The sequence below is a fragment of the Gymnodraco acuticeps genome, unplaced genomic scaffold (genome assembly GCF_902827175.1).
Source record: "Gymnodraco acuticeps unplaced genomic scaffold, fGymAcu1.1, whole genome shotgun sequence".
Classification (NCBI taxonomy): domain Eukaryota; kingdom Metazoa; phylum Chordata; class Actinopteri; order Perciformes; family Bathydraconidae; genus Gymnodraco; species Gymnodraco acuticeps.
Window position 1 is genome coordinate 114073 of NW_022992226.1, and position 13924 is coordinate 127996.

The following is a 13924-nucleotide window of genomic DNA, read 5'->3' on the forward strand; positions in this document are numbered from 1 at the left end:
TGCTCCCCTTCCTTTCCCCGTGTGTTTAAAGGTATCTCTGCATGTTTCTCAGGCACTTTCAATTGTCATCTTCTTTCAAATCATAAACTCCGTCACCAGGGGTTTGCGGCTCCCTGCTGTGCGATGCACCGACTGACTTCCTGTGGACCACCTTTCCCCCCCGCAGACTGTTGCCCTCATTGTTTCACTCATTCATGCATACCCACCCCCCCCCCCCCCCCCACATACACTTATCCCACACCTATCTCTGTTTGTAGCAGTAGCCGGGGGCCAGAGCTGCTTCATGACTCGCATCCTCTCAACTCCTCACCTCTGTATGTTTAAAGGTTCTTCTCAAACAGAGGATCCCGAGGAGAAGGATGGAGAGGAGGAGAGGGAGGGTTCTGAGAGATTGAAAATCAATCATGCGGACTGAAAGGAGGAGAAAAAGTTGAGTGAGCGGAAAGAGACATTTTCAAAGAAAAGCACCACGCTGTAAGCTGAGGAGGAAAGGAGGTAGGGAGTATAAAGAGAGGGTAACTTTAATAATGCAGGCACACACACCTGTTTGAAAAACAATGTAGATCTTTGGATTGTTCAGGATAGACATTTTGATTTGAATGAGAGTGTATGAATAAGAATAGAGACACGCTGTTGATCTTTAGACACAGTTTAATATATTTCAGTGGGCTATAAAGCTCCCGTGTGGAAAAGAACCATCAAGTGAACATATCATTTGATCTGGTGTCATAGATACATTTTTGGCAGCATGGACTTTATTTACTGCTGGCCACTATCTCTGTACATCTGACAAATCTCAGTTTATTCCGAAGTGAGAAACAACTTTAAAATGTAAAATTCTTTGATGTGCAAAAAGAACACATCATTAACATATGAGTGGTTGTAACATTACCTGGGGTGCAGTGGTTTATCCGATTACATTTAAGATGAAAATACCTTTTGACTCTACTACATTTATGGGATGGCTGATGTAAAGCACTCGTATAGATAAAGTACTGTAGACCAGCTGCCCCTGAACTACTACAACTCTCAATACCAATGAGATATTGAAACATCAGTAATGTGTTGTCTTGTAATATATACAGTAATTAGGTACTGAAAGACCTGTCAATCATACATACTCTACTATACGCTTGGAAATATTGTATTCCAGTAATATAAATCACATTTTCATAATTGCAAAATGCTAATTAACTTGCTTTTTTTTAAAACTAGAAGTTTCACAATCTGTCTTCCGGCATTGAGAGCACTTTAATAGTGTTTTTCCTCTTTGAATTCATATGAATTTTATACACACATTTCAGAGTTAAGGAGGGAAAACAATTAATTACTGGTATGTGTGTAGAGAGAAATATGTGGTAATTAGTGTTCCATTGGAGCCTACTGAAAGTGCAGTGGAGACCCAAAGCAATTGAAGTGAGTTAAAACCTCTCCCACCAGACAAGCACGTTTTTTAAACATGGGGTAATCTGTTAAAAATAGGCAATTTTTCTGATGTCAAGCCAACCTCTTGAATGCAACGTACAGCACTGAAAGCACGGTTAGCAAACAGTGAGCATCTCTTCCTCAGCTGCAGCGCTGTGGTACACTTTCAAACAGCTTTATATTGCACTTCAATGCCACTTTAATCACACCTATCAACCAATCAAAGTGCATGATTTCACCAACCCATTGAAGGCCTATATGTATCACCTAATATTTTTGGAATAAGCCTGTTCCACTGCTGAATTTCGTGACTGAAATGGTCTTTATGTATCACCAATGTGTTCAGCCAGCAGCAGGTCACATGTTTCAGATTGTAGCAAAGAGAGGAACTGCTTTGGTGTTTCAGACCGAGACTCAGACATACAATAGACAGCTTATATTCACCCCCTCCCTTACAAGTCAGGGAGGATGGAGGAGGGATGAAGGTGGAAGGGAGGAACCAATGCATCTTGGATGAACAAAATATGAATTTTCAATATTTTGCCATCCTCTCTTTGCTCCGGCTCTCCCTCTATTCATAAACCTTCGACCTCTCTATCTATCCTTTCATCTGTCAAGCCTATAGTCTCACATCTTCTTCTCTTGAATCCTCCACCTTGTTTTCACTGTCTCCTTCCTCTGTTCCTATTTTTGAATCGTCTCCCCATTCCCTTCAGCCCCCTTTTTTCTATCCCGTGCTGTCTCTTTCTCTCTCACCGTGGTCACCCTTAAACCCCCCTACCCTCTCCGGGCTGATTTGCCTCGCCCGGGGTATTTGACAGGGCTGCTGCTGGTAGATAGCGCGATTGAATGCAAGTCCTCAGGGTGGGAGGAGGAGGAGGGTAAAAAAAGGGTGAAGTGGTATTAGCTGGTGAAAAGGGGTTGGCACCAGCCTATGACGAGGAGAGGAGGGGAGGGGGTGGTTGGGATTTTGGCTGAAGTAGAGGAAGAGCCATGCATGTGGCTTAGGGCGAGCCAGGCACAAGCTCCGCAGAGAGAGAGAGAAATTAGCTTGATCAGAAATGGAGACGGGGAAAAATCATGTATCTCCAAACTGTTGGGGAGAAACTTTCGGCATGATACATTTTTAGTTGTTAAGGACGGGTCTATACGCTTGGTGTCTTTCATGTCATGGACTTTGAGTTTGTGGTTTGTTTGACATCTACTCATTTCACTCTGCTGATATCAAATGAGTTGATGGCTGACATGCCTTTCAAACTGTCGTACTATACAATACAGGGATGCCATATTTGAGCAGGCTGACCCTGAAGTTAGCAAGGGCTCCCTCGACAAAAAGCTGAGAATTTTCCATGGATTTTGTAATATTGCAGGAAATAAGATCTGTGACGAACACACCTTTATGATACTTGTGTTTTTTTTCAGCAGGATAATTTCCAAATGTTTACAACACTTTTATGATTTTTGAAGTGTAAATGCAATAGCTTGAAGTAAAAAGCTAACTTGCATCGATATATTTCATTTTTATGATGACCTTTAGTAGTCTCATTGAGTCGCTTGTTGACCTCTGATTTTTTGACACATTGCACATTCAGACATTCACATGTGAAGTATTTAATCACGTATTTTATGGCGTAAAACATTAACCTGAATCTCCTAAGCTTGTGTTAACCAAAGACCTTATTTCAGGTATCTAACAAAAACACTTTCAAAAAACTGTTGACTTTGAGCCTAGGGACCCAGAAGTCCTAAAATGATCACTTATGTTCAGGTTTTAGGACTCATTCCTTCACCACTATACCCATTTTTGTTTAAATGCTCTTTTAACACTAAATGATTGGTCTCTTTCCTTCAAATAATGCTTCCATCATCTAGTCAATAATATGGTACAGTGACCGGTTCAGACAAGGACATTTCCCCTTCTGACACGAGGGCCTGACCTCAAATCCTTAGACAGAGAGTCATCGAACTGTTGTACAAGACAGTCTTTCTTTGCTTCTTTTCTGTCCTCTCTGTATCTTACACACTCCTGTATCTTACTCCTTTATTTCCCCTTTTGACTCAGTCTAATATAGTGGGTCTTTATTTAGACCTACCCTGTCATTGTGTATAAAAGAGCTGATCTGGTATCATCCAGTTTCCTCCTCTATCTCCATCCTCATTCTCTCCCTCCATTCTTTTTTTCCACCGATCCACCGGCTCACCTCCAATCACCCTCATGAATCTGACAGCCGAGCGAGACACAGAGAGTGAGAAAGAGGAGTGAGGAGGAGGGAGTACAGGGGGTCGTCAGATTGCTGTAGAGGGCCTGAGAGTTGACAGCTATGGGAAAGGACAGCTGACCCCTCTTATATAGAAAAATAGAGTATAGATAGTGGTGGGGGGAGTGGGGGGGGGGAGTCTTGCGTGAGATGGAATGGAGTAATATCAGTGCTATAAAAAGTCCATTCAATTTAACCATTTCGAGCTCCAGTTCAATCTTCTCTTTCTGTGCTTGTGTGTGTTTGTGTGTCTGGTTATGACACCAGGCGAACGGCTGCTTAGAGGTGAGATGTTATTGTTCTCTGGTCAGTGGTGTGATATCATATGTCCTTCTGTCATTTTTACATGTGTATGTTTAACTTTTATTGTTACATGTGTAAGTGGGTGCATGGGTTAAACCAATGACAAACATACAGTAAAAACGAATTAAAGTAGTTTCAGCTTTCCTTTGGACATAATGTGGATTTTTGTATAAATCTTTCAACAAAATGTCACATAAAAGCAGTTGTGGATGGAGCTAACCAAATCTGACCCAAACTTCCTACAGTAATTCTGTGTGGATTTGTACCTGTATGGTAACATGTTAAACGCAGATAACACAAATATTCAGGAGATAGCTTCAAATGTGTTCAACGGAAAATTCATTTATTAAAACTTCCAGGTGGAACTTTAGATGAAACTTGTGTGTGCATTTTGCAGTGATGAGCTTTTTTTGGCCCTTCGAGATGCACATGTTTCCACCGAAACACAACACATCTATAGTTCCATCTTGGGGTAAGACACATCTTTGCCAATGTTGCAAAAGATGCTAGCTTTGCACTGGCAGAATGTCTTTCAACAAAGCAACAATAGCTATCTTAACCAAAGCAACCACTAAATGGATCACCATGGACTGTAGACCTATCAACATTGATGAAGACCAGGAGTGTGAGATAGTGGTCAAGGTCACGACTGTCGGAGCAGATAGTGCTCGCAATGTGATGGCGGCAGCAAGAATGGTACGATATGAGCATCTTCCCTGTGTAGTGCACAATATACGGAGGGCAGTCAGAGCGGCTCTCCATGACAGGTTTGTCAATGCTTTAGCTAAGTGTAAGAAAATGGTTGGCCATTTCAAACGTGGTCCAGCAAACACAGCAGAGCACAGCAACATACACAAATAATACTAATATTTTAAACCTGGGATTAATCATGATTTACGAATTGAAACCACTACAATATATACAACAAGGAGAAGGAATCTTAAAAGTAATACAAACTATGTACAATTAAATATGAAGGACTCACTGGAATACTTGAAGCTTCCACCTACTCTACACTCTCATGGCTTTTAACATTTAGTCACCTGGCTCCTGCCCTCGTCACACTGACTAAAGGTTTGTGGTGCCACTCCACTGAATTGCTGTTGTGTGTCAAAGCTGAAACCACCTGTTGTCCAATCAGGAAGCATTAGCTTGAGGTCCCACAATCTGCCAGAGCAGCACCTGAGGGAGCCCAGAGGAAATGTCCCATACTGTATCTAAATGCTAATCACTTATCAAGTCATTAATGAACGCAGAACAATCCAAATATATTCAGAAGTAAGTATCTTGCCTCTTAGAACTTAAAAGCATTAGTTATAATAAAAAAAGGGTTATTTATTATTTTCAGTCGGTAAACAATTTCAACTTATAGTTTCAGCTTTAATCGGGCATGTCTATCGGAGGACTTAAAAAAAAATCATCAACAAAAGCAGACGTAAACATGTTGATGGAGTAGTTAGAGGAGGGTAATGAAAGTGCAGCAGCTTGTGATAGTGACAAAAGGAACACTAATTTAAATAAAAATGACTTTATTTTAGGAGGTGAATGAGTGTGGATTGGGATACAAGTGTGAGTGTCAAACTCAAAGTCAACTTTATTGTTAATCTTTCAGTTTGTGTGTACAGACAGAGAGATCGAAATACCGTTTCCCACGATCCCGAATACAAGAACAAAGATATATACAAATATGTATAAACATATATGTATATACCTATATATATATATATTAGGGCTGTCAAACGATTAAAAAATTTAATCAGATTAATCACAGCTTAAAAATGTATTAATCATGATTAATCACCATTCGAACTATGTCCAAAATATGCCATTTATTTATGTATATTGTTGTGGGAATGGAAAGATAAATGAAAGAAGGCGGATATATCCATTTAACATACAGTATCTATGTTTATTATAAAAAATGTCTGCGTGTCAAAATGAAAGACAACCCACACACCTATCAATCATCAAACCGTGGGGTCTTAATTCATTACGTGTTGATTTCTATCAACGGGGGAGTACTTCAGGAAAGTCGACGGGGGGGGGGCGGCTAGTGGAGTACTTCGTGACCACAGAGTGTGAACGTTGTGATCAGCTGTTTTAGTGCAGTTCTCCAGTGAAGGGGGGGAGTCTCCCTCCGCAGCCGGTTGGCGTAGTTTTGGCACAATTCCGTTGTACAGACCGACGTTAACAGCAGCCCTGTCTGTGCACACGGAGACCGACTCTGTCGTCCGGTGATCTAACCGCCTTCTGGAAAAGCTTCACAAGTACGTCGGTACGCAAATGCACTTTGTGAATTGGAAATGGGGGACCCCGATGTAAACAAGACGAAAGTCTTTCTCTGGTCTGCATCCCCTTAACAATTGTATGTTTTGAGCTGTACTGTACTGTACCCAATATACAAGCTGTTAATAAACTTTCAATCAATCAACACAAGTGCTGGTACGCATTTCAGAGAGATTACGCACATAACCTGCGTACCAGTTATGTGCCCCCCTGTACTACAGCAAAAGTATTCTCCGTCGGGACTTCCTGCAACAACACCACGCCGTTATCAAAGATGTTCTATTGAGAAGACGATCACTACGTGACAAACGTTTTCAAAACCGTGGCTACTGAAATCAATCTTACTAACTGCTGTCTGTGCAATTTACTCCGCGCGAGTTGGCAGACTTTATTTTGCTTACTTTAACATCATTTTTCATGGTGGGGCTAAGCCATTTCTTGGTATGGGTGTAGCCTACCCCAGCCATACCCTGGCGCTGCCACTGGTGGCACGTATGGGGCGGGCCATTCTGCACATGTGTTAAATGCGTTAAATATTTTAACCCAATTAATTCAAAAAATTAATTACCGCCGTTAACGCGATAATTTTGACAGCACTAATATATATATATATATATATATACACAATTAACAAACACATTTGTACCTATGCACACATTAAGACATAAATAAAACCACAACAATCAATATATACAAAATAACAGTCACTTCAATAACTTTGAGAGAGTGTGTTGGAATTACAGAGATCCAGATCAGAGGCAAAGACCAGAGGCCTGTACTACGAAGCCGGATTTTCTCTTAGCGAACTAACTTCAGGGAAAACTCTGGGTTTCCGGTCCTACGACGCTGGTTCACTTCTTACTGGGCTAGATCTCCATGGTAACTTATGCTGAGCGGCTAACCTACTCCGGAGCAGGTTAGGTTCCAGGATAAGAGATCAACTCAGTGAAAGCACCGCCTGCTGACCAATCAGAGCTCAGTGTGCTGAGTTTAAAGCGATCAAGTCATATTATGATAAAGGAAATACAGAAAAGCTGCCGTTGCAGGAAAGACGGCCGGCAAAAATCACCGACTGTGTGAACGTGAACATTAATAGAATATCCCCTCCCATCTTCAGAGCACTATTATAACATTAGCGTTAAGAAAGCTTACTTAAATATCTGCCACAAGTTAACATAAATAACCGGATCAAAGTAACATTACTTACAGTCCGCGGCACTGTGAGTGCAGACGTCGATGTGTCCCATTATCATTCATATCACATCATAATGTATGCAGCCGTTGCTTTTATCCTGGATAAAGTGTTTAAAGTTTAACGTCTTAATATTTGTCCACTTTTCATTCAGGAAGAATGACGCTGCGCTGTCAGTACACTTCTCCATGTTTGTGATTGGTCAAATGTTGCTAACCCCGCCCCTTTTATGTGAACGCGCACATAACTAGATAGGGCAAAGCTGGCTTGAGTTAACGAGTTGATAACCAGCGTCGTAGGACCGCTTAGCGAAAGCGTGTTTGTTTTGGATTAGGTAAGCCGGGTAACTAAAACATATCCAGGTTATGTTGAACCGGCTTCGTAGTACAGGCCTCAGGTGAAGGATGCAGAGTTAGCGGAGGTGTGTGTGTGTGTGTGTGTGTGTGTGTGTGTGTTCCTACTCCCCATATGGCACACAGCGGGGTACTTCCTGTTTTGGATGGCATGCAAGGAACCTGCTCTATACTGTGTCTTAGACCAGTGATTCTCAAACTTTTTTCAATAATGTACCCCCTTTGAAAAAAAAAATTCAGCCATGTACCCCCTGATCAGCGCAAACACAATTTGTTAGGGGAAAGATGCCTATATAAAGAGGTACAGTACAGCGCTGCACCATCAGTGTCTGATTTATTAAAACAACAACCTTGTAACTGAGAAACACTTAATTGCTACATTTCAAATGTTTACAATCCATCACTAAATTCATGGCAAACTAATTTTAATATCATGCAATAACACTAAGATGACATTAGCTGCATTGAACTGATCTTTTTAATAAGTTGTACTTACAATGTAGTGAAACATGGGCTTGTGCTTCACTGAGGATCTTTGTCATGCTGACAGGGAGGCAAACTGCAGTTATTACACTTCGCGTTTTGAAATATGTGTAACTGTTCATATAAAACCCACACTGCTCAAACTTCCTTACTTTTCCCAAAATTGGTATTTTTATCTTTTTTTTCATTAACAAAATACATCTCACGTACCCCCTGCAGTACTCCAACGTACCCCTAGGGGTCCGCGTACCCCCATTTGAGAACCACTGTCTTAGAGCACTGGGTTTTGGCTTCAGATTTCCCACAATTTTGTAAAAGTGTGTGTTAATGTGTCTATGGCGTGTGTGTGGTTGAAAGAGAGTGGGTCTATATGATTTAAATTATATGTACAGTATTATATGTGTAGGTATCATCATTGATATTAGTTATAGCATCATGTATTCACCAAGTTAACTGCTGATATGTGATAACACTACATGACCAAATCTGAGGGGAAGAGTATCTAAAAATCTACAAACCAACAGTTTATCGAGATTATCTTAACCACTTATTTTTGAGGTAAAACTCAAAGTGATCATACCACAATACACATATAGACAGTTCAAACCAATATGATAACTACGTTAGGTCAAAGCTAAGCATAAATTGGGTCTGTAAACTGCAATGGATGGTTTTTAACAGACCAAGATTAGTATCAGTTACTTATTTTTCTCTTCCACTTATATTCACCAACTTAATGGATTCTTTAAATCTGTCTCTCTGGATTAAATATTCAAGATTCAAAGGCTTTATTTATCATAAATGCACAATAGCTACAGCGTAGTTTTGGCAAAGAAAATCTGAATACCCAGGCTCCTCCAACAATGTATATTGTACATATACTTAAGACATGAAAAGAAACAAAAGTAGTGCAAGAAGAAAAATATATGAACGATTGCAAGAGACACTGTGGTGCAAGTAAAAGGCAGACAAATAAACGATATACTTCTGAAATAAAATAAAAAAGATCAACAGTAAAATGTTATTACTTATACACATGGCCAAAATCATGAAAATATTAGTAACCATAAACAGTAATAAGGATATTCTGTGTGTTTGTGTGAGCATGTGTACTTAACATACTGTTAGTCTATGAGTGCTCTGAAGTGATATGTCTCTTGTGCGTGTGTGTGTTCATTTTGCTGCTCTCAGTACCCTTGTGTTTGTGAGCATGTGTGTTCTGCACCGCTGCATGTGTGTGTTCTCCGGCCCTGACGATAAATGAAATAATCAAATGTTTATGGTGCGTAAAATGGCAATTGGCAGCAGTGGTGACCCTGCGTGTCTGTGAAAGTGAATATGTGTGTGTGTGTGTGTGTGTGTGTGTGTGTGTGTGTGTGTGTGTGTGTGTGCACGCAGCCACACTGTCAGATGCAAGGTTGTTATTAACAATGCAGAGAAATGGAGCAGAGGCAGCAAGAGGGTGTGAGAATAAGCAGTAAAAGTGAGAAATATGCATATGTTTTTTATCTACTACACACACACTTGTGCAAACACTCGACAACAGTACGAGATTATTTCAGCAATCTGTAGGTTCAGTTGAAGGTCAGAGGCAATGCGTGGCAGGTTGCTTAGCTACGGCAGAAATTAAAATAGGTTAAAATTAGACAGGGATTTACAATACGCTCTGACTTCCAACAGAAACGTGGAGTAACTGCAGTATAACCTTTCCCGGAGACTATTACGTTTAATCATTTGTGGTTGTATGTGCTGGAGACGGCGTGAATGAGTCACAAAACCACATTAGCTTGACAGGCATTTGAGTAAACAGAGAGCACACTTAAACAGAGCGGCATTCCAGTTCAATCAAATAAGTGACAGCTAAATTACCCACTCGGTGCAGCTACACCCTCTCCATGCTCTTTTTTTATCAATCAAAGTGTTTACAGGCAGATTTGTAGTGAAGTGGGAAAAAGCCCTTATGGAAGAGAGCTGCAGCTTTATGACGACTATGAATGTTAGATGGAGTGGAAATCACACCAACACGTCTTGAGTCAGCAAAACTGCGAGTAACAAATCACATATAGTCTGTTTTTTGTGGTTAGGAAACTTTTTATATGCTTTTGCACCACTTTTTTGGAAGTTCATTTACAAGTTTGGAGAAATATGCAGCCATTAATTTAGAACAAATCTGCACTTTATGAGCATCTCTCCAATATAAGCCATTGCATGAATATAACACAATATTTTTTATAATTTCTGTTTAACTATATAACTGATGATCAATTTCACAGTATATCATAAGCAGGATGTTTATAAAGCGGTATAAAGTCTTTACTTGTGTTTTTGGAATAATTAGAAATTAAATCAAATCAGTCTTCACTCAAACCTTACCTTAATACAAACAATTGTGATAGTCCAACATTTGTTGTGGCATGATGTATAAAATGTTCGAACAATTATTATATCCAAGGAATCTTTGGATATGATTAAACATATATTGTTTCATGTCATTCAGTCCAGCTAGTCTGTTTATTCATATCAATCAAGGCTTGATAAAACTGAACTGCTTTCGTTTTCCATCTTTAACCACAGCAATAAAACAGCTTCGCTTGATGTAACTGTTACCTTTGATACTGTCAAATCATGATATCTTCATCAAGAAATGTAAAGATTCAGTTGAAACTAAGATGTTCTCAAAAGTTCCACAACAAGTTTTTAATAATGTCGCAAGTGGGAGCATGTACAAATTAAAAACACATAATATCTTATCATTCATATGCAGATGATACACAGCTATTATGTCCTATTATTATTTTAGTCCTGTAAGCAAGCTGCCAGATTATATTGATTACATCAACCACAGGATGCTGTTTTTTTTACAGATAAATATCAGGTTGTTTCTAGTCTCTACTTTGATATCTTAACTTTTAAAGGAATGGTATGCTCATGACACTCATTTTTAAATAATTATCATCCGATAAAAAAGACCAGTTTCTGCCAGTCTTTTTTTTAATCCGATGACATTATCAGTGATTTTAAACTGATTAATTACCGAAATAACACCATTTTACCGGACGTGACGTAAACCATGCGTTTGGTTTCGAGGACACGTTGATGTTCATGTTATTTACTGTAGTTACTCTCTTCAAATATGCCTCATTGTATCGCGAAACATTGCCACAATTCTGATAGGAACAATCCACGGAATGCTCGGTTCCATCTGTTGCCAAAAGGTAAGCGTAGGAAGTACGTTCGGAGGCAGTGGCTAGCGAAATGTGGCCGGCCCGAACCGAAAGATCCACAGGCGCATGTATGCAGCGAACATTTCAAGTTTCCGGACGACTACTCTGACAGTATGATAAAACATAACATGGGATTTATTGAACAACCATTACTTAATGGAGATGCAGTACCATCGGTCTTTCTGGTGTCATCACCGACCAGGACACCAGTTCGGCCAGTTGAGAAATCGCCCTCTGCAAGTGTGAAGCGACGGAGGACCAGAAGTAGTGCTCGGAGTAAGAATAAGGTATGTTATAGCGCATTTCCATTGCAGCGGGTAGCCCCGTTTAAACGTCCTTTATCGTCCAGGCCAGGCCAGTCTTTGGTGGCCTTTCCATATAGCGTAGTACCGGCTAGTGGGTATTTCCCCCCAGTTTTTCCGGCCCCATAAAATCGTGGTTCTAGGGCCAGGGACAACGAGGCTGAGTATGCTAAACTAGAGAGGGAATCGCTAGCAAGGGTGGTACTACATGCATACATATCTAGTAATCAAAATCATTGTATCTACTAAGTAGTACTAAGTAGGCTCGAACCTGTATGGCTGAATTCCCCCTTCCAATCTCTTCATATTGCTCAAAACTTCTTCCTCGGCTGACGAGTCCGAACTCAAACACTCCGCCATGTTTTCGTGTGTTTACAAAGTGAACGCATGGATGACGTCACGACCATCACGTGACTACTGAAAATGGCCAAAATGGCAGCGGCCTGACGGAATATACAGGTTTTGATAAAAAAGAGCTATAAAATCATTATTTACCGGGGAATATCGCTGATTTCTTCAGGGTATGGTTTAAACATAATGTTTCACTAAATACTGAAGTTTTGATTAATTATCTAATGAGTGGAGCATTCCTTTAAAGTCACTTCAGGAACTTAGTCATTGCAGCTATTTATCACTTAAAAGCTGACTTATGAGAGGCTAGTTAATGCATTCATGTTAACCAGGTTAGATAACTGTAATGCTTGAGTCCTATCAAACGCAGGCAAAACAAACACACCAAGCTCCCAGTCCAAAAATCCACTTAAAATAATATGTGTAAGCTTGCATGTCTCTGTAGTTTTTGGTCTGTAGGTTTGATGTGTAGTTTGTCAATTCAGGCAACTAATTTACCTAGATCAACATATGCATGTCTTACATTTGCTGCCTAAACAAACTCTTGTCCTCTTATGGATGTATTTATTAGAGCTAAGATAGGCAATTCACTTTAGATGCATTAGTGTTTGTATTCTATTTATTTACATTCCTAAAGAAATCAATAAAGAAATTGCTACTGACAAAAATAAGGAACAATATCCTGTATCTAATGTCTTTCGTTTTTTGTAAAGCACTTTGAATTGCCTTGTGTTGAAAGGTGCTATATAAATAAACTTGCCTTGCCTTGCCTTATCTGTGGCTGTCATAGTCAAATAATAAATATCTCCAATCCTTTTTATCGCTGCATGAATTGATTGAAGTCCTTCCTGCCTGTCTACTCCAAGTGTTGGAGTTTCCCAAATGCTAATAGCATGACAGCTGTTTGAGTACCAACAATAGCCATGTTTGTTCTTTATGCTTGTTAAACAGTGTTAAGTGTTCCCTTACATCTGAATGAGACATGAGGAAGTTGAGTAATGATAGCAATAACAAGCGCTCCATTGAATAAATGGCGAGCGTTCACACACGTTCGCCATTCACACACGTTCGCCATTCCAGCGGGGCGGATGGCTCCGTTTGCCGGGGAGGAGGATGACGAGGACTTCTCGTTGTCGGGCACTTCGTCCACGAAAGTCCACTGCCCAGGTCTGTCCGCCAGGACTTCCCCCTGGTGCTGACCATGGTGGCGGAACATGTAGGGCTACCACTGCCGCCAAAACCGGTGAGCCGCCTCCGCCAGGGGTTCTACGGCCCGGTCCGCCCGGCCCAGCCAGCTTTCATTTCGCCCCCGTTGCCAGATATCTGGCAGTGTGTGGAAGCGCCGTGGCAACAGCCACTGAAGACGAAGGCTCCAGTGGCTGGTATGGTGGGGATCCTCAGGGTGCAGGGCCGCACGGACACAGCGTGTCCCGGCGTGCCCCCCCTTAATGAGAGCCTGGCAGCCCATCTGCTCCCACAGGCAGCAGGATGGGCGGAGGGTAAGAAGCCTCTGCCCCTGCTGCCTCGTGACCAGGGGCGGATCTAGACAAATATTCATGGGGTGGCAAGAGGGTGGCAGGAGATTTTGAGGGGTGGCATCCCCTGATAGAAGTATATGCTGATTTAAATCGCAATCATATCAATCAATTAGGGGTGTAACGGTACACGTACCCGTACTGAAATTATTCGGTACGGGCCCTTCGGTTCGGTACACGTGTGTACCGAACGAATATAGCGTTAAACGTAA

At 40.9% G+C, this 13924-nt stretch overlaps 1 protein-coding gene across 1 annotated transcript in view; it reads left to right on the forward strand.

Annotated features, from left to right (window-relative positions):
- LOC117539789 overlaps window positions 1–13723 on the forward strand; it is a 58539-nt gene extending 44816 nt beyond the window's left edge. Inside the window, exon 4 of the mRNA XM_034206113.1 lies at window positions 13358–13723. Within this exon, the coding sequence (XP_034062004.1) occupies window positions 13358–13723 (366 nt within the window). The remainder of the gene's footprint in view (window positions 1–13357) is intronic.
- The last annotated feature ends 201 nt before the right edge of the window (window positions 13724–13924 follow it).